General features: G+C 42.8%; 1 protein-coding gene across 1 annotated transcript; it reads right to left on the bottom strand.

Moving 5' to 3' along the window:
- Positions 1-248: 248 nt before the first annotated feature.
- On the bottom strand, positions 249-10,059 carry LOC137522069 (gastrula zinc finger protein XlCGF26.1-like). The gene is made up of 9 exons (XM_068242095.1): positions 9,600-10,059; positions 9,138-9,205; positions 8,423-8,629; positions 6,126-6,240; positions 5,110-5,199; positions 4,914-5,003; positions 3,454-3,620; positions 3,227-3,349; positions 249-386 (listed from the first exon to the last, which is right to left on the bottom strand). The coding sequence occupies exons 1-9, from the start codon at positions 10,057-10,059 to the stop codon at positions 249-251; spliced, it is 1,458 nt and encodes a 485-aa protein (XP_068098196.1).
- Positions 10,060-15,432: the final 5,373 nt, after the last annotated feature.

Here is a 15,432-nt window from a genome sequence, read left to right as displayed (position 1 = left end):
TGGGAAGAAGGAAGGTTTGAGATATATGTGTCCATTGATTCCTGGACAGCTTTTTTTTTACTAGTGCCGACACATCAATTTCAGAATGCTCTGTTTCGCCAGACTTTTGTTGAAAGCAAGTTTTGCACACCAATTTCCCCAGCATTACAGTCTCTCCACAGGCCCAGCAGCCCTTCTGGTGTGGATGATGGTCCGGTGAATGGTGTCTGGGAGGAGGACTTCTTCTCCTACGGTATACATAGTAATCATCATAATAGTCGTAATAATTCCTGCGGGGAGGAGAACGACTCCTTGAATGGTGCCTTGTATATGAGGACGAATAATATCTTGGAGGAGATGATTTCCTTGTTGCTTTCCTTGGGTCTGGCTCCCTCTGTCTTCTTGGGCTGAAAAAAGAATAGCCATAGATGACTATCTGCTATTAGTGCACTCCCAAGATAAGGTAACCTACCTGTAATGCACCTACCTATCTATAGTTTGCTGGTCTGTGAGAGGCGCATATGTGTCCGGAGATAGAGAGGAAGAAGAGTAGTAGCTGGAAAAGAGGGAGAAAAAAAAGAAAGAAAAATAGTGTCTAGGATAGGCATAGTAACACCCAAAAAAAAAAAAAAAGCATTAATCTTGTCTCTCTGCTATGCCAAAGCATAGCAGTGCTGTACTGCAGCAGGACACAGCAACAAACGAAGAAAGAAGAAAGAAGTACTCACTCCTCTGCCACTATGGATACATCTGCTGCTACAGCAGAGTTTTCGGGCTCCATCTGTCCGCCTGACCGCACAAATCCACCTGGGCTGCACGGAGAACGCCAGCCGCCGCCGCCACCAGGTTTAAAATGTTTCCTGTATGGGCGGTCGCCGGAGGACCAGGGAGGAGTACGCTACATCACCGCCCAATCAGAACAGAGGGCGGTGACGTCATGGACGAGAGGGTGAAAGAGCGCCGCTGCGCCTATACCCTGCCCACCTGCGCTCCAGCGCGGAATGCTGTGGAGCGCACGCCCTGGACAGCGAGACTAAGGAGGACGCGCGCCAGAACAAGACCCATTTAGAGTCACATAGAACCCGGAGCCGGTAGGCCTAAGCCCACATGAGTGGCTTGTATACCCTGCATCATATGTACATTATTATGCACAAAAGGCATCTGGTATGGCTAGGCACACAGTGCCCCCAGCAATAGCATAAACAAGCTTTTGCCCCCAAGACCAGCAGAACGAGGCATCTCCTCTGATCCTAATTTATAGGACATAAAAAGGGGATCATCGCACAGAGAGGCAATGTGCGGGGGCTGCAGGAAAACAGTCAGATAGGTGCAAAAAAGAGAAAAAAATGTCTGCAGGACTGCAGCCTCTGATCCTATGAGGTGAGGACAGAGAAAAAAGACAGCGAGCACCTCCTCTAATCTCTATTTAAATACTGACTGGTCCTATGGGGTAGGGGGGCAGAGCCACTACCCAATGTGCTGCCATGGAGGCATAAGGAAAACTATTTATGTGCTTTACAAAACTTTGAACATGAATATGATCTGTTACCTGTTTGAGTCTTTTGGTGTTGATGAAAGTTGCCTTTGTCATAGAATACTTTCCCAAACTCTGTGTCTATGAAAGTTTCATCCATTGTAGAAATCTTTCCCACATTCTGAACATGAAAAATGCTGCTCCCCAGTGTGTATTCTCATGTCTCTATCAAGGTTTCCTTTCTAAGTAAAACATTTCCCACCCTCTGAACATAAATATGGCTTCTCACCTATGTGAGGTTTTTTAGGTGTCTCTGAAGGCTCCTTCTATCATGAAAAGTTTTCCCACATTCCGAACATGATGGAGGCCTCTTATCTGTTTGTATTATCATGTACCTTGCAAAAGTTTGAACATAAATATGGTCTATCACCTGTGTGAGTTTTTTGGTGTCTATGAAAGTTTCCTCTGTCATAGAAAACTTTCCAGCACTCTGAACATTAAAAATGCCGCTCCCTAGTGTGTATTCTCATGTGTCTACTAAGGTTTCCATTCTGAGTAAAACATTTCCCACCCTCTGAACATGAATAAGGTTTCTCATGTGTGCGAGTTTTTTAGGTGTCTCTGAGGGTTCTTTCTATCATGATCAGTTTTCCCACATTCTAAACGACACAGGCCTCTTAACTCTGTGTCTTATTATGTGATTTACAAAAGTTTGAACATGAATATGATCTGACACCTGTGTGAGTCTCTTGGTGTTTATGAATGTTTCCTCTGTCATTTAAATCGTTCCCGCCCTCTGAACATAAAATAGGCCGCTCCCCAGTGTGTATTCTCATGTATCTAGTAAGGTTTCCATTATAAGTAAAACATTTCCCACACAGAATATTATTAAGGTTTCTCACCTGTGTGAGTTATTTTAGGTGTCTCTGAAGGCTCTTTCTATCATGAAAAGTTTTCTCACATTCTAAACATGGCAGAGGCATTTTACCTGTGTGTCTTATTATGTGCTTAACAAAAGTCTGGACATGAATATGGTCTGTCACCTGTGTGAGTTTTTTGGTGTCTATGAAAGTTTCCTCTGTCATAGAAATCTTTCCCGCACTCTGAACTTTTTTGAGTAAAACATTTCTTATACTCTGAACATGAATACAGCTTCTCACCTGTGTGAGTTTTTTTTAGATGTCTCTGAAGGCTCTTTATGTCATGAAACATTTTCCCTGTTCTGAACAACAGAGGCCTCTTACCTGTGTGTCTTATCATGTGCTTTATAAAAGTTTGAACATGAATAAGATCTGACACCTATGTGAGTCTCTTGCTGTTAATGAATGTTTTCTCTGTCATAGAAATCTTTCAAGCACTCTGAATATGAAAAAATTCCTTTCCCAGTGTGTATTCTCATGTGTCTATTAAGGTTTCAATTCTGAGTAAAACATTTCCCACCCTCTGAACATTAATAAGGCTTCTTACCTGTATGAGTTTTTTAGGTGTCTCTGAGGGCTCTTTCTATCATGAAATGTTTTCTCACATTCTGAACAACAGAGGCTTCTTACCTCTGTGTCTTATCATGTGCTTTACAAAAGTTTGAACATGAATATAATCTGACACCTGTGTGAGTCTCTTGGTGTTTATAAATGTTTCCTCTGTCATTAAAATCATTCCCGCCCTCTTAACATGAAAAAGGCCGCTCCCCAGTGTGTATTATCATGTGTCTAGTAAGGTTTCCATTCTAAGTAAAACATTTCCCACACTCTGAACATGAATACGGTTTCTCACCTCTGTGAGTTTTTTTAGGTGTTTCTGAAGGCTTTTTCTATCATGAAACGTTTTCCCACATTCTGAACATGAATACGGTTTCTCACCTGTGTGAGTTTTTTTAGGTGTCTCTGAAGGCTTTTTCTATCATGAAACGTTTTCCCACACTCTGAACATGACAGAAGCCTCTTACCTGTGTGTCTTACCATGTGCGTTACTAAGGTCTGAACATTAATACAATCTATCACCTGTTTAAGTCTTTTGGTGTCTACGAAAGTTTCCTCTGCATAGAAAACTTTCCCACACTCTGAACATGAAAAAGGCTGCTCACCAGTGTGTATTCTCACGTGTAAATTAAGGTTTCCATTCTGAGTAAAACATTTCCCACCCTCTGAACATGAATAAGGCTTCTTACCTGTATGAGTTTTTTAGATGTCTCTGAGGGCTCTTTCTATCATGAAACGTTCTCCCACATTCTGAATGACAGAGGCCTCTTACCTCTGTGTCTTATCATGTGCTTTACAAAAGTCTGACCATGAATACAATCTGTAAACTGTGTGATGAAATATTCATCTGTTGTAGAAATCTTTCCTGCACTCTGAACATGAAAAAGGCTGCTCCCCAGGGTGTATTCTCATGTGTCTAGTAAGGTTTCATTTCTAAATAAAACATTTCCCACACTCTGAACATGAATACGGTTTCTCAACTGTGTGAGTTTTTTAGGTGTCTCTGAAGGCTCTATCATGAAAAGTTTTCCCACATTCTGAACATGACAGAAGCCTTTTACCTGTGTGTCTTATCATGTGCGTTACTAAAGTCTGGACATGAATATGGTCTGTCACCTGTGTGAGTTTTTTATTATCTATGAAAGTTTTCTCTGTCATAGAAATCTTTCCCACACTCTGAACATGAAAAAGTCTCCTCCCCAGAGTGTATATTTTCATTTGTCTGACGAGGTTTCCATTCTGAGTAAAACATTTCCCACACTCTGAACATGAATACAGCTTCTCACCTGTGTGAGTTTTTTTAGGTGTCTCTGGAGGCTCTTTATATCATGAAACATTTTCCCCATTCTGAACAACAGAGGCCTCTTACCTCTGTGTCTTATCATGTGCTTTACAAAAGTTTGAACATGAATAAGATCTGACACCTGTGTGAGTCTCTTGGTGTTTATAAATGTTTCCTCTGTCATTAAAATCGTTCCCGCCCTCTTAACATGAAAAAGGCCGCTCCCCAGTGTGTATTCTCATGTGTCTAGTAAGGTTTCCATTCTAAACAAAAACATTTCCCACCCTCTGAACATGAATAAAGTTTTTCACCTGTGAGTTTTTTAGGTGTCTTGGAAGGCTCTTTCTATCATGAAAGGTTTTCCCACATTCTGAACATGACAGAAGCCTCTTACCTGTGTGTCTCATCATGAGCTTTACAAAAGTCTGACCATGAATACGGTCTGTCACCTGTGTGAGTCTGTTGTTGTCTATGAAAGTTTCCTCAGTCATAGAAAACTCTCTTGCACTCTGAATATGAAAAAGACCATGCCCCGGTGTATATTCTCACGTGTAAATTAAGGTTTCCATTCTGAGTAAAACATTTCCCACCCTCTGAACATTAATAAGGCTACTTACCTGTGTGAGTTTTTTAGGTGTCTCTGAAGGCTCCTTCTATTATGAAACATTTTCCCACATTCTGAATGACAGAGGCCTCTTACCTCTGTGTCTCATCATGAGCTTTACAAAAGTCTGACCATGAATACGGTCTGTAAACTGTGTGAGTTTCTTGGTGTCTACGAAAGTTTCATCTGTTGTAGAAATATTTCCCGCACTCTGAACATGAAAAAGGCCGCTCCCCAGTGTGTTTTCTCATGTGTCTTATAAGGCTTCCATTCTAAAGAAAACATTTCTCACACTCTGAACATGAATACGGTTTCTCACCTGTGTGAGGTTTTTTTAGGAGTCTCTGGAGGCTCTTTCTATCATGAAAGGTTTTCCCACATTCTGAACATGACAGAAGCCTCTTACCTGTGTGTCCTATAATGTGGTTTACTAAAGTCTGAACATGAATACAGTCTGTCACCTGTGTGAGTTTTTTTGGTATCTATGAAAGTTTCCTCTGTCATAGAAATCTTTCCCGCACTCCTCCCCAGAGTGTATTTTCATTTGTCTGATACAGTTTCCTTTTTGAGTAAAACATTTCCCACACTCTGAACACGAATACAGCTTCTCACCTGTGTGAGTTTTTTTAGGTGTCTCTGAAGGCTCTTTATATCATGAAACATTTTCCCCATTAAGACACAGAGGTAAGAGGCCTCTGTTGTTCAGATCATGTACTTTACAAAAGTTTGAACATGAATATGATCTGACACCTGTGTGAGTCTCTTGGTGTTTATAAATGTTTCCTCTGTCATTAAAATCGTTCCCGCCCTCTTAACATGAAAAAGGCCACTCCCCAGTGTGTATTCTCATGTGTCTAGTAAGGTTTCCATTCTAAACAAAAACATTTCCCACCCTCTGAACATGAATAAAGTTTTTCACCTGTGAGTTTTTTAGGTGTCTCGGAAGGCTCTTCCTATCATGAAAGGTTTTCCCACATTCTGAACATGACAGAAGCCTTTTACCTGTGTGTCTCATCATGAGCTTTACAAAAGTCTGACCATGAATACGGTCTGTCACCTGTGTGAGTCTGTTGTTGTCTATGAAAGTTTCCTCAGTCATAGAAAACTCTCTTGCACTCTGAACATGAAAAAGGCCATGCCCCGGTGTATATTCTCACGTGTAAATTAAGGTTTCCATTCTGAGTAAAACATTTCCCACCCTCTGAACATTAATAAGGCTACTTACCTGTGTGAGTTTTTTAGGTGTCTCTGAAGGCTCCTTCTATTATGAAACATTTTCCCACATTCTGAATGACAGAGGCCTCTTACCTCTGTGTCTCATCATGAGCTTTACAAAAGTCTGACCATGAATACGGTCTGTAAACTGTGTGAGTTTCTTTGTGTCTACGAAAGTTTCATCTGTTGTAGAAATCTTTCCCGCACTCTGAACATGAAAAAGGCTGCTCCCCAGTGTGTTTTCTCATGTGTCTTATAAGGCTTCCATTCTAAAGAAAACATTTCTCACACTCTGAAAATGAATACGGTTTCTCACCTGTGTGAGTTTTTTTAGGAGTCTCTGAAGGCTCTTTCTATCATGAAAGGTTTTCCCACATTCTGAACATGACAGAAGCCTCTTACCTGTGTGTCCTATGATGTGGTTTACTAAAGTCTGAACATGAATACAGTCTGTCACCTGTGTGAGTTTTTTGGTATCTATGAAAGTTTCCTCTGCCATAGAAATCTTTCCCGCACTCCTCCCCAGAGTGTATTTTCATGTGTCTGATACAGTTTCCTTTTTGAGTAAAACATTTCCCACACTCTGAACACGAATACAGCTTCTCACCTGTGTGAGTTTTTTTAGATGTCTATGAGGGCTCTTTCTGTCATGAAACATTTTCCCACAACTTTCCAGCACTTTGAATATGAAAAAATGCCTTTCCCAGTGTGTATTCTCACGTGTCTATTAAGGTTTCCATTCTGAGTAAAACATTTCCCCCCCTCTGAACATTAATAAGGTTTCTTACCTGTATGAGGGGTTTTTTAGGTGTCTCTGAAGGCTCCTTCTATTATGAAACGTTTTCCCATATTCTGAGTGACAGAGGCCTCTTACCTCTATGTCTCATCATGTGCTTTACAAAAGTCTGAAAATGAATACGGTCTGTAAACTGTGTAAGTTTCTTGGTTTTTACAAATTGTCATCTGTTGTAGAAATCTTTTCCGCACTCTGAACATGAAAAAGGCTGCTCCTCAGGGTGTATTCTCATGTGTCTAGTAAGGTTTCCATTCTAAATAAAACATTTCCCACACTCTGAACGTGAATACGGTTTCTTACCTCTGTGAGTTTTTTTAGGTGTTCTAAAGGCTTTTTCTATAATAAAACGTTTCCCCACGTTCTGAACATGACAGAAGCCTCTTACCTGTGTGTCTTATCATGTGCGTTACTAAGGTCTGAACATTAATACAATCTATCACCTGTTTAAGTCTTTTGGTGTCTATGAAAGTTTCCCACACTCTGAACATGAAAAAGGCTGCTCCCCAGTGTGTATTCTCACGTGTAAATTAACCACTTGAGGACCCACCCTTTACCCCCCCTTAAGGACCAGCGCTGTTTTGAGTGATCTGTGCTGGGTGGGCTCTGCAGCCCCCAGCACAGATCATGTAGCAGGCAGAGAGATCAGATCACCCCCCTTTTTTCCCCACTAGGGGGATGATGTGCTGGGGGGGTCCGATCTCTCCTGCCTGCATATTGCTGGTGGGGGGGGCACCTCAAAGCCCCCCTCCGCGGCGAAATTCCCCCCTCCCTCTCCTACCTGCTCCCCCCGGAGATCAGGGCTGCACAGGACGCTATCCGTCCTGTGCAGCCAGTGACAGGACGTCCCCTGTCACATGGCGGCGATCCCCGGCCGCTGATTGGCCGGGGATCATTTCCGCTTGTGTTTACATTTAGCCTGCGAGCCGCCATCGGCGGCCCGCAGGCTACTCACGGAGCCCCCCGCCGTGAATTGACAGGAAGCAGCCGCTCGCGCGAGCGGCTGCTTCCTGATTAATCAGCCTGCAGCTGGCGACGCAATACTGCGTCGCTGGTCCTGCAGCTGCCACTTTGCCGACGCGCGGTATGAGTGCGCGGTCAGCAAGTGGTTAAGGTTTCCATTCTGAGTAAAACATTTCCCACCCTCTGAACATGAATAAGGCTTCTTACCTGTATGAGTTTTTTAGGTGTCTCTGAAGGCTCTTTCTATCATGAAACGTTCTCCCACATTCTGAATGACAGAGGCCTCTTACCTCTGTGTCTTATCATGTGCTTTACGAAAGTCTGACCATGAATACATTCTGTAAACTGTGTGATGAAATATTCATCTGTTGTAGAAATCTTTCCTGCACTCTGAACATGAAAAAGGCTGCTCCTCAGGGTGTATTCGCATGTGTCTAGTAAGGTTTCATTTCTAAATAAAACATTTCCCACACTCTGAACATGAATACGGTTTCTCAACTGTGTGAGTTTTTTAGGTGTCTCTGAAGGCTCTATCATGAAAAGTTTTCCCACATTCTGAACATGACAGAAGCCTTTTACTTGTGTGTCTTATCATGTGCGTTACTAAAGTCTGGACATGAATATGGTCTGTCACCTGTGTGAGTTTTTTGGTATCTATGAAAGTTTTCTCTGTCATAGAAATCTTTCCGGCACTCTGAACATGAAAAAGTCTCCTCCCCAGAGTGTATATTTTCATTTGTCTGATGAGGTTTCCATTCTGAGTAAAACATTTCCCACACTCTGAACATGAATACAGCTTCTCACCTGTGTGAGTTTTCTTAGGTGTATCTGAGGGCTCTTTCTATCATGAAAAGTTTTTCCCCATTCTGAACAACAGAGGCCTCTTACCTGTGTTTCTTATCATGTGCTTTACAAAAGTTTGAACTTGAATATGATCTGTCACCTGTGTGAGTCTCTTGGTGTTTATGAATGTTTCCTCTTTCAAAAAAATCTTTCCCGCACTCTGAACATGAAAAAGGCTGCTCCCCAGTGTATATTCTCATGAGTCTTTTAAGGTTTTCCATTCTCAGTAAAACATTTCCCACACTCTGAATATGACTAAGGCTTCTTGCCTGTGTGGGTTTTTAGGTGTCTCTGAAGGTTCTTTATATCATATAAAGTTTTCCCACATTCTGAAAATGACAGAGGCTTCCTACCTGTGTGTCCTATGATGTGCTTTACAATAGCCTGAACATGAATACAGTCTGTCACCTGTGTGAGTCTTTTGGTGTCTATGAAAGTTTACTTTATAAAAGAAATCTCTCGCACTCTAAACTTCAAAAAGGACACTCCCCAGTGTGTATTCTCACGTGTCCATGAAGGTTTCCATTCTGAGTAAAACATTTCCCACCCTCTGAACATGAATAAGGTTTCTCACCTGTGTGAGTTTTTTTAGGTGTCTCTTAAGGTTCTTTCAATCATGTAAAGTGTTCCCACATTCTGAACATGACAGAAGCCTCTTACCTGTGTGTCTTATCATGTGCTTTACAAAAGTCTGAACATTAATACGATCTGTCACCTGTGTGAGTTTTTGGGTGTCTATGAAAGTTTCCTCTGTCATAGAAATCTTTCCCGCACTCTGAACATGAAAAAGTCTCCTCCCCAGAGTGTATTTTCATGTGTCTGATAAGGTTTCCTTTTTGAGTAAAAGGTTTCCCGTACTCTGAACATGAGAGTACAGCTTCTTATCTGTATGAGTTTTTTAGGTGTCTCTGAGGGCTATTTCTATCATGAAATGCTTTCCCACATTCTGAACAACAGAGGCCTCTTACCTCTGTGTCTTATCATGTCCTTTCTAAAAGTCTGAACATGAATACGATCTGTCACCTGTGTGAGTCTCTTGCTGTTTATGAATGTTTTCTCTGTCATAAAGATCTTTCCAGCACTCTGAATATGAAAATAAACCTTTCCCAGTATAAATCTCATGTGTCTATTAAGGTTTCCATTCTGAGTAAATAATTTCCCACCCTCTGAACATGAATAAGGCTTCTCACCTGTGTGAGATTTTAGGTGTCTCTGAAGGCTCTTTCTATCAAGAAAAGTTTTCCCACCTTCTGAACATGACAGAAGCCTCTTACCTGTGTGTCTTATCATGTCCTTTACAAAAGTCTGAACATGAATACGGTCTGTCACCTGTGTCCATTTTTTGGTGTCTATAAAGTTTCCTCTGTCATAGAAAACTTTCCCACACTCTGTACATGAAAAAGGCCGCTTCCTGTTGTAAATTTTCATGGGTGTATGAAGGTTTCCATTCTGAGTACAATATTTTCCACCCTCTGAACATGAATAAGGCTTCGCACCTGTGTTAGTTTTTAGGTGTCTCCAAAGCGTACCTATGTGATTGCTGCCAGGAGATTTGGGCGCAGAATACAGCCGGTATAGCTTATCCTGTTGCCGCACAAGTTCCCGGCGACGTTAATAACTAAATGGTTTAAAGAGGCGCCCTGGTGGTATATAAAAGCGTTTAAAAGCAGTTTAAAACCGAGAAAGGTTTGAGGTTGCTTACCTCAAGGACGATAAATCTTTGTAGGGACAAAAGATTTTATTGGTAGCACAGGCAACGCGTTTCACGGGTCTGAGCCCGCTTCCTCAGGTCAATAGCAGTGCCTATATTAGTAAACGTGAGACTCCTAAGTATACTAGTATTAAAGATATACATACATTTACAGCATCAGATTGTAATCAGCGATAGCATTGTATCCAGTGTTTCATTTCATATATATTATTACAGATGAAATATTATAAATAAATAATGTACATATTATATTAGGAGGATTTACCCTTATCTTACGGAGCTGCTGGCGTTTATCAGCCAGAGGTATATAGATAATCAAAACAGGATTTTTCAAACATATGGAAAATTGTGAAACATTGTTTAAAAAAGGTTTTATAATTTTCCATATGTTTGAAAAATCCTGTTTTGATTATCTATATACCTCTGTCTGATAAACGCCAGCAGCTCCGTAAGATAAGGGTAAATCCTCCTAATATAATATGTACATTATTTATTTATAATATTTCATCTGTAATAATATATATGAAATGAAACACTGGATACAATGCTATCGCTGATTACAATCTGATGCTGTAAATGTATGTATATCTTTAATACTAGTATACTTAGGAGTCTCATGTTTACTAATATAGGCACTGCTATTGGTCTGAGGAAGCGGGCTCAGACCCGTGAAACGCGTTGCCTGTGCTACCAATAAAATCTTTTGTCCCTACAAAGATTTATCGTCCTTGAGGTAAGCAACCTCAAACCTTTCTTGGTTTTAAACTGCTTTTAAACGCTTTTATATACCACCAGGGCGCCTCTTTAAACCATTTAGTGCATCCCTAACCCCCATACGATACCCGTGTGAGGGGTGGAGGCAGAACATATGTGGTTTACACCACGGTGGACATCTGCCTCCCTTCTTTTTTCCAAGGAGAGCGACCGCATCCAGGTCCTTAGTGACCTCCCCGAGTGGAGTCGGGTTAATTGTCTCCACCTGCTCCCTGTGGTCGGTTGCCCCCTTGCAACCCACTCTTGTGAGTAGATTCTTATCTTCTACATTGACAATTTTGACTAAACATATTACACTATTGGGCTCCCGTGTTTTTTGTTTCCTGTGCCTTTTCCCCAGAAGGTGTCCTGACACCAATCATCCACTAACGTTAATAACTATTCCCCCTCTAGGTCCAAGTGGATAATGGGGAATGATATAAATCGGCTTTTTGCTATTGCTGGAAGATGAATTATAGTGTTTTAAAATGTAACTTCTGCCCCATCTTGTGATGGCCCCGAAGTTACTCCTCTATAGCCGTAATTCCTATTATGGCCTATGGTGGTGTCCGGCTGCACCTAAATCTCCTCTTCTCCAAAGGCTTTTCCTCAGGGATGAGCAGAAACTACGCCAGTGCGAATTTACGCATCGTAGTTTGCATATACGCATCGTAGTTGGTAGGCAACGTTTCAAATCTCCGTGTACAAATTTATGCGTAGCAAAGTAACACTATGCGTACACTCCTACACATAGTTAACATGTGTGTTGCGATGTAAACTACAAACGTGATATTGTTGTCTATTTTTCCATGTATGATTGTATGCTTACAAAATTACGCATTGGAAAGGGGAACGTACGCATAGAAGAGTTACTGGCACAACCGTAAAAAAAAAAAAGAGGAATTCATGCGTACAATTTTCCGCATAATGGCATAAGCGTCCACATACACTACTCGAAGTTGGCTGACTAAGACCATCCCTGCTTTTCCTATCATGAACATGGCAGAGGCCTCTTGATCTGAGATATCAATATTGCCAATAGAAGCTTTCCATACCTAATCTAGGTCTGCTTGTGTAAAAAATAAATAACCTAACCTAAAGTATATTTGAGCAAGGTAAGAGTAATATGTGCAGTCTCTCCCACTTGGATAAGCAGCCACCATGCATCCATGAGAGAAAGTTCCTTTGATTTAAATTTAAGAGCTCGTAAAGCCCTATATGGTATGACTGATTTGAGGAGGTGTCAACGAGGGTTAATAGCAGGACAATAATGTCTCCACCAAGGACAATCATTCCTTTGGCAAAAGACTGCAAGGCATTTAGAACTTTGGAAAAAAACCCCACCTGACCAGTATTGGGGGAGTGTATGGTGGCAATAGGGATCTCTTGAGTAAGCAGTCCTCCTTACAAAGATATATCTTCCCCCTGGCTCCACTTGCATATCTTCTTTTGAACACAAGGAATCCAGCGCAGAAGATTCGGGTGCTGCCGGCGCCACCATAGACCATAATAGGAATTATGGCTATAGCTGTGCACAGTGAGTACGTTTGACGCCGTCAGAAGACAGAGCTGAAGTTACATTTAAAACAATGTAATTTGGCCGCCAGCAATAGATGTCAGCCAAATGACATAATTCTCTATCATCCACATCGACCTGGAGGGGGAATATTAACCACTTCAGGACCACAGGCTTTACCCCCCCCTAAAGACCAGGCCATTTTTTGTAAAATAGGCCACGGCAGATTTAAGGCCAAGCTGCAGGGCCACACAACACAGCACACAAGTAATTCACTCCCCCCCTTTTCTCTCCACCAACAGAGCTCTCTGTTGGTGGGGTCTGATCGCTCCCCTACTGTTTGTTTGTTTGTTTTTTTGTAAATATTCTTTGTATTTATTTTTAAATACATTTCCTTTTTTTTTCTTCACTAAACCCTCCCTCCCTCCCTTCCCCCAATAGCCAATCACTGTTATCGGCTGTCATAGGTTTCAGTTCATGACAGCCGATCACCGCCGAGACTCTGGAGGGGACAGCGATCTACGGCAAAACGAAGCCCCAAGACCTTATGCCAATAAGCGTTAGGCGGTCCTGGGGCTGCCGCCGCGCCCGCGCCCATTGGAGTGACGCGGTCGGCAGACAATTAGCAGATGAGTGCGTTGTTTGGTAAAAAAGCGGTAAGCTGTGCAATTTACAAATGTGTGGAAAATCACAAACGAATATTCATGACGTGCATTTCCCAAGTGAGGCCATTGTCTTCAATAGCCTATGCAACCTTGTGCGTTGGGCCATCCACAGTAAAACAAAAATTACGTCTTGTGTGTTTACTGCCTATGGCAGCAGTGCAAATTCTTCTTTTTGGTTGTTTCTTTTTTTTTTTTTTAGGGGGTAGGGGTGAAAGATGTTGTCAGTGTTATCATTCGTTTTGGGGACACCCCTTACATGGTGGCGGGGAGAGGTGGAAATAGTAATCTGTTTTGGTGGGGAAAGTTATTTAGTAGGCAGTGATGGATTCATTCCTGCGGGACACATCTTACGTTTTTCTCTTTTTTGGGGTGGGCTGTGCATTTGTTTGTGCAGAGTATAGTCTGTGTCCCAGCAAGTGTACCATCTGTGTCCTTAGCAATGCAGTGTCTATGGGGGCTCTATAAGGGCCTTTTTCCACTAGGCAGTTTGGATCGCAGGCACTTTGTTGATCGCTACAGCACCGCAATTAACATGTAAATCGCTGTGCTGTTTTTCCACTAGTGTAATTCCTCTCTTTCCGAATCGGCTTGCTGCATTGTTGTTGCATTTGCACCTAAACCCTGTGAAGGAGCACAGGAAAATTGCACAGCAATCTCACTACTATACATTTTTCTGTTTGAGTTTTTTTCCCTCCCATCGGAAATTGCAAGTGCAAATGCAATGCAATCTTTCCATACACCTGACTGATCGCAGCTTAATCTCTGTAGAGGAAATGGAGGGAAACGCGATCCTATTGCAGCTGTCCTGACTGCAAAACTTTTAGTTGTTTAAGACCACACTTCCTTTAGCCACTTTAGTTCGGGGGAGTCATGCAAATATGGGTGCAATACGTGCCATTACATTTGTGTGTGCCCATGAAAAACTCGGCTATAAGTGTAAAATTTAATAGTGTTGCGTTGTATGGAACAATAAAATCCCACCGAGATTTTGATTGGCCCTTCTTCAAGCTGCATACATTTCCATACAAAATATGCTTCGTCCTGTATTATCTGCATGAATTATTTATGTCTGATTGCCATCCAATAGAAGAATCGGGCAACACAACATAGAAGTAATGAAGCTTTTTAAAAATCATCCCGCCCGTCGCCATGGTGACAAGGGAAGCCCTCCAGGAACGGGATTTCCTGACCGCAGATCGCCGGAGGTGATCGGAGCGGGTGGGGGGATGCCGCTGCACAGTGGCTATCATGTAGCGAGCCCTAGGCTTGCTACATGATTTAAAAAAATGTTTTTTTTTAACAACTGCTGCGCTGCCCCCTGGTGGTTTTTAATAGACCGCCAGGAGGGTTAAGGTGGCCAAACATCAGACGACTTGGCAGAAAATCAACCATCCGATTCTATTATTATCATCTGATGAGAATCGATGCCGTCAAGAGCATGCCCGGTCGACAATGCAACCAAATTGAAGCCAGAATTGGCTGCATGTATTAACTACTTCCCGACCGCCGTATAGACAAATGGCGGCCGGGAAGCAGACGCCGCAAGGACCGCCGTATTGACAAATGGCGGCGGTCCTTGTTTGGGCATGGGCGGAGCGATCGCGTCATCCGTGACGCGATCCTCCGCCTCCGCCTGTCGCCGCTCACTCGCCGCAACATCCCGCCGGCCATACGGAAGCGCCGGCGGGATGTTAACCCGACGATCGCCGCATACAAAGTGTATAATACACTTTGTAATGTTTACAAAGTGTATTATACAGGCTGCCTCCTGCCCTGGTGGTCCCAATGTCCGAGGGACCACCAGGGCAGGCTGCAGCCACCCTAGTCTGCACCAAGCACACTGATTTTCTCCCCCCCCCACCCCAGATCGCCCACAGCACCCATCAGACCCCCCCCTGCCCACCCCCCAGACCCCTGTTTGCACCCAATCACCCCCCTAATCACCCATCAATCACTCCCTGTCACTATCTGTCAACGCTATTTTTTTTTATACCCCCCCCCCTGCCCCCTGCTGATCACCCCCCCACCCCCCAGATTCTCCCCAGACCCCCCCCAGACCCCCCCCCCCCCATGCACTGTATGCATCTATCCCCCCTGATCACCTGTCAATCCCCCGTCAATCACCCCCTGTCACTGCCACCCATCAATCAGCCCCT

Source organism: Hyperolius riggenbachi, chromosome 6 (assembly GCF_040937935.1).
Source record: "Hyperolius riggenbachi isolate aHypRig1 chromosome 6, aHypRig1.pri, whole genome shotgun sequence".
In the NCBI taxonomy this organism is placed as follows: Eukaryota; Metazoa; Chordata; class Amphibia; order Anura; family Hyperoliidae; genus Hyperolius; species Hyperolius riggenbachi.
The sequence above is the reverse complement of the archived record's forward strand: the minus strand, read 5'-3'. Positions and strand labels throughout refer to the sequence as shown.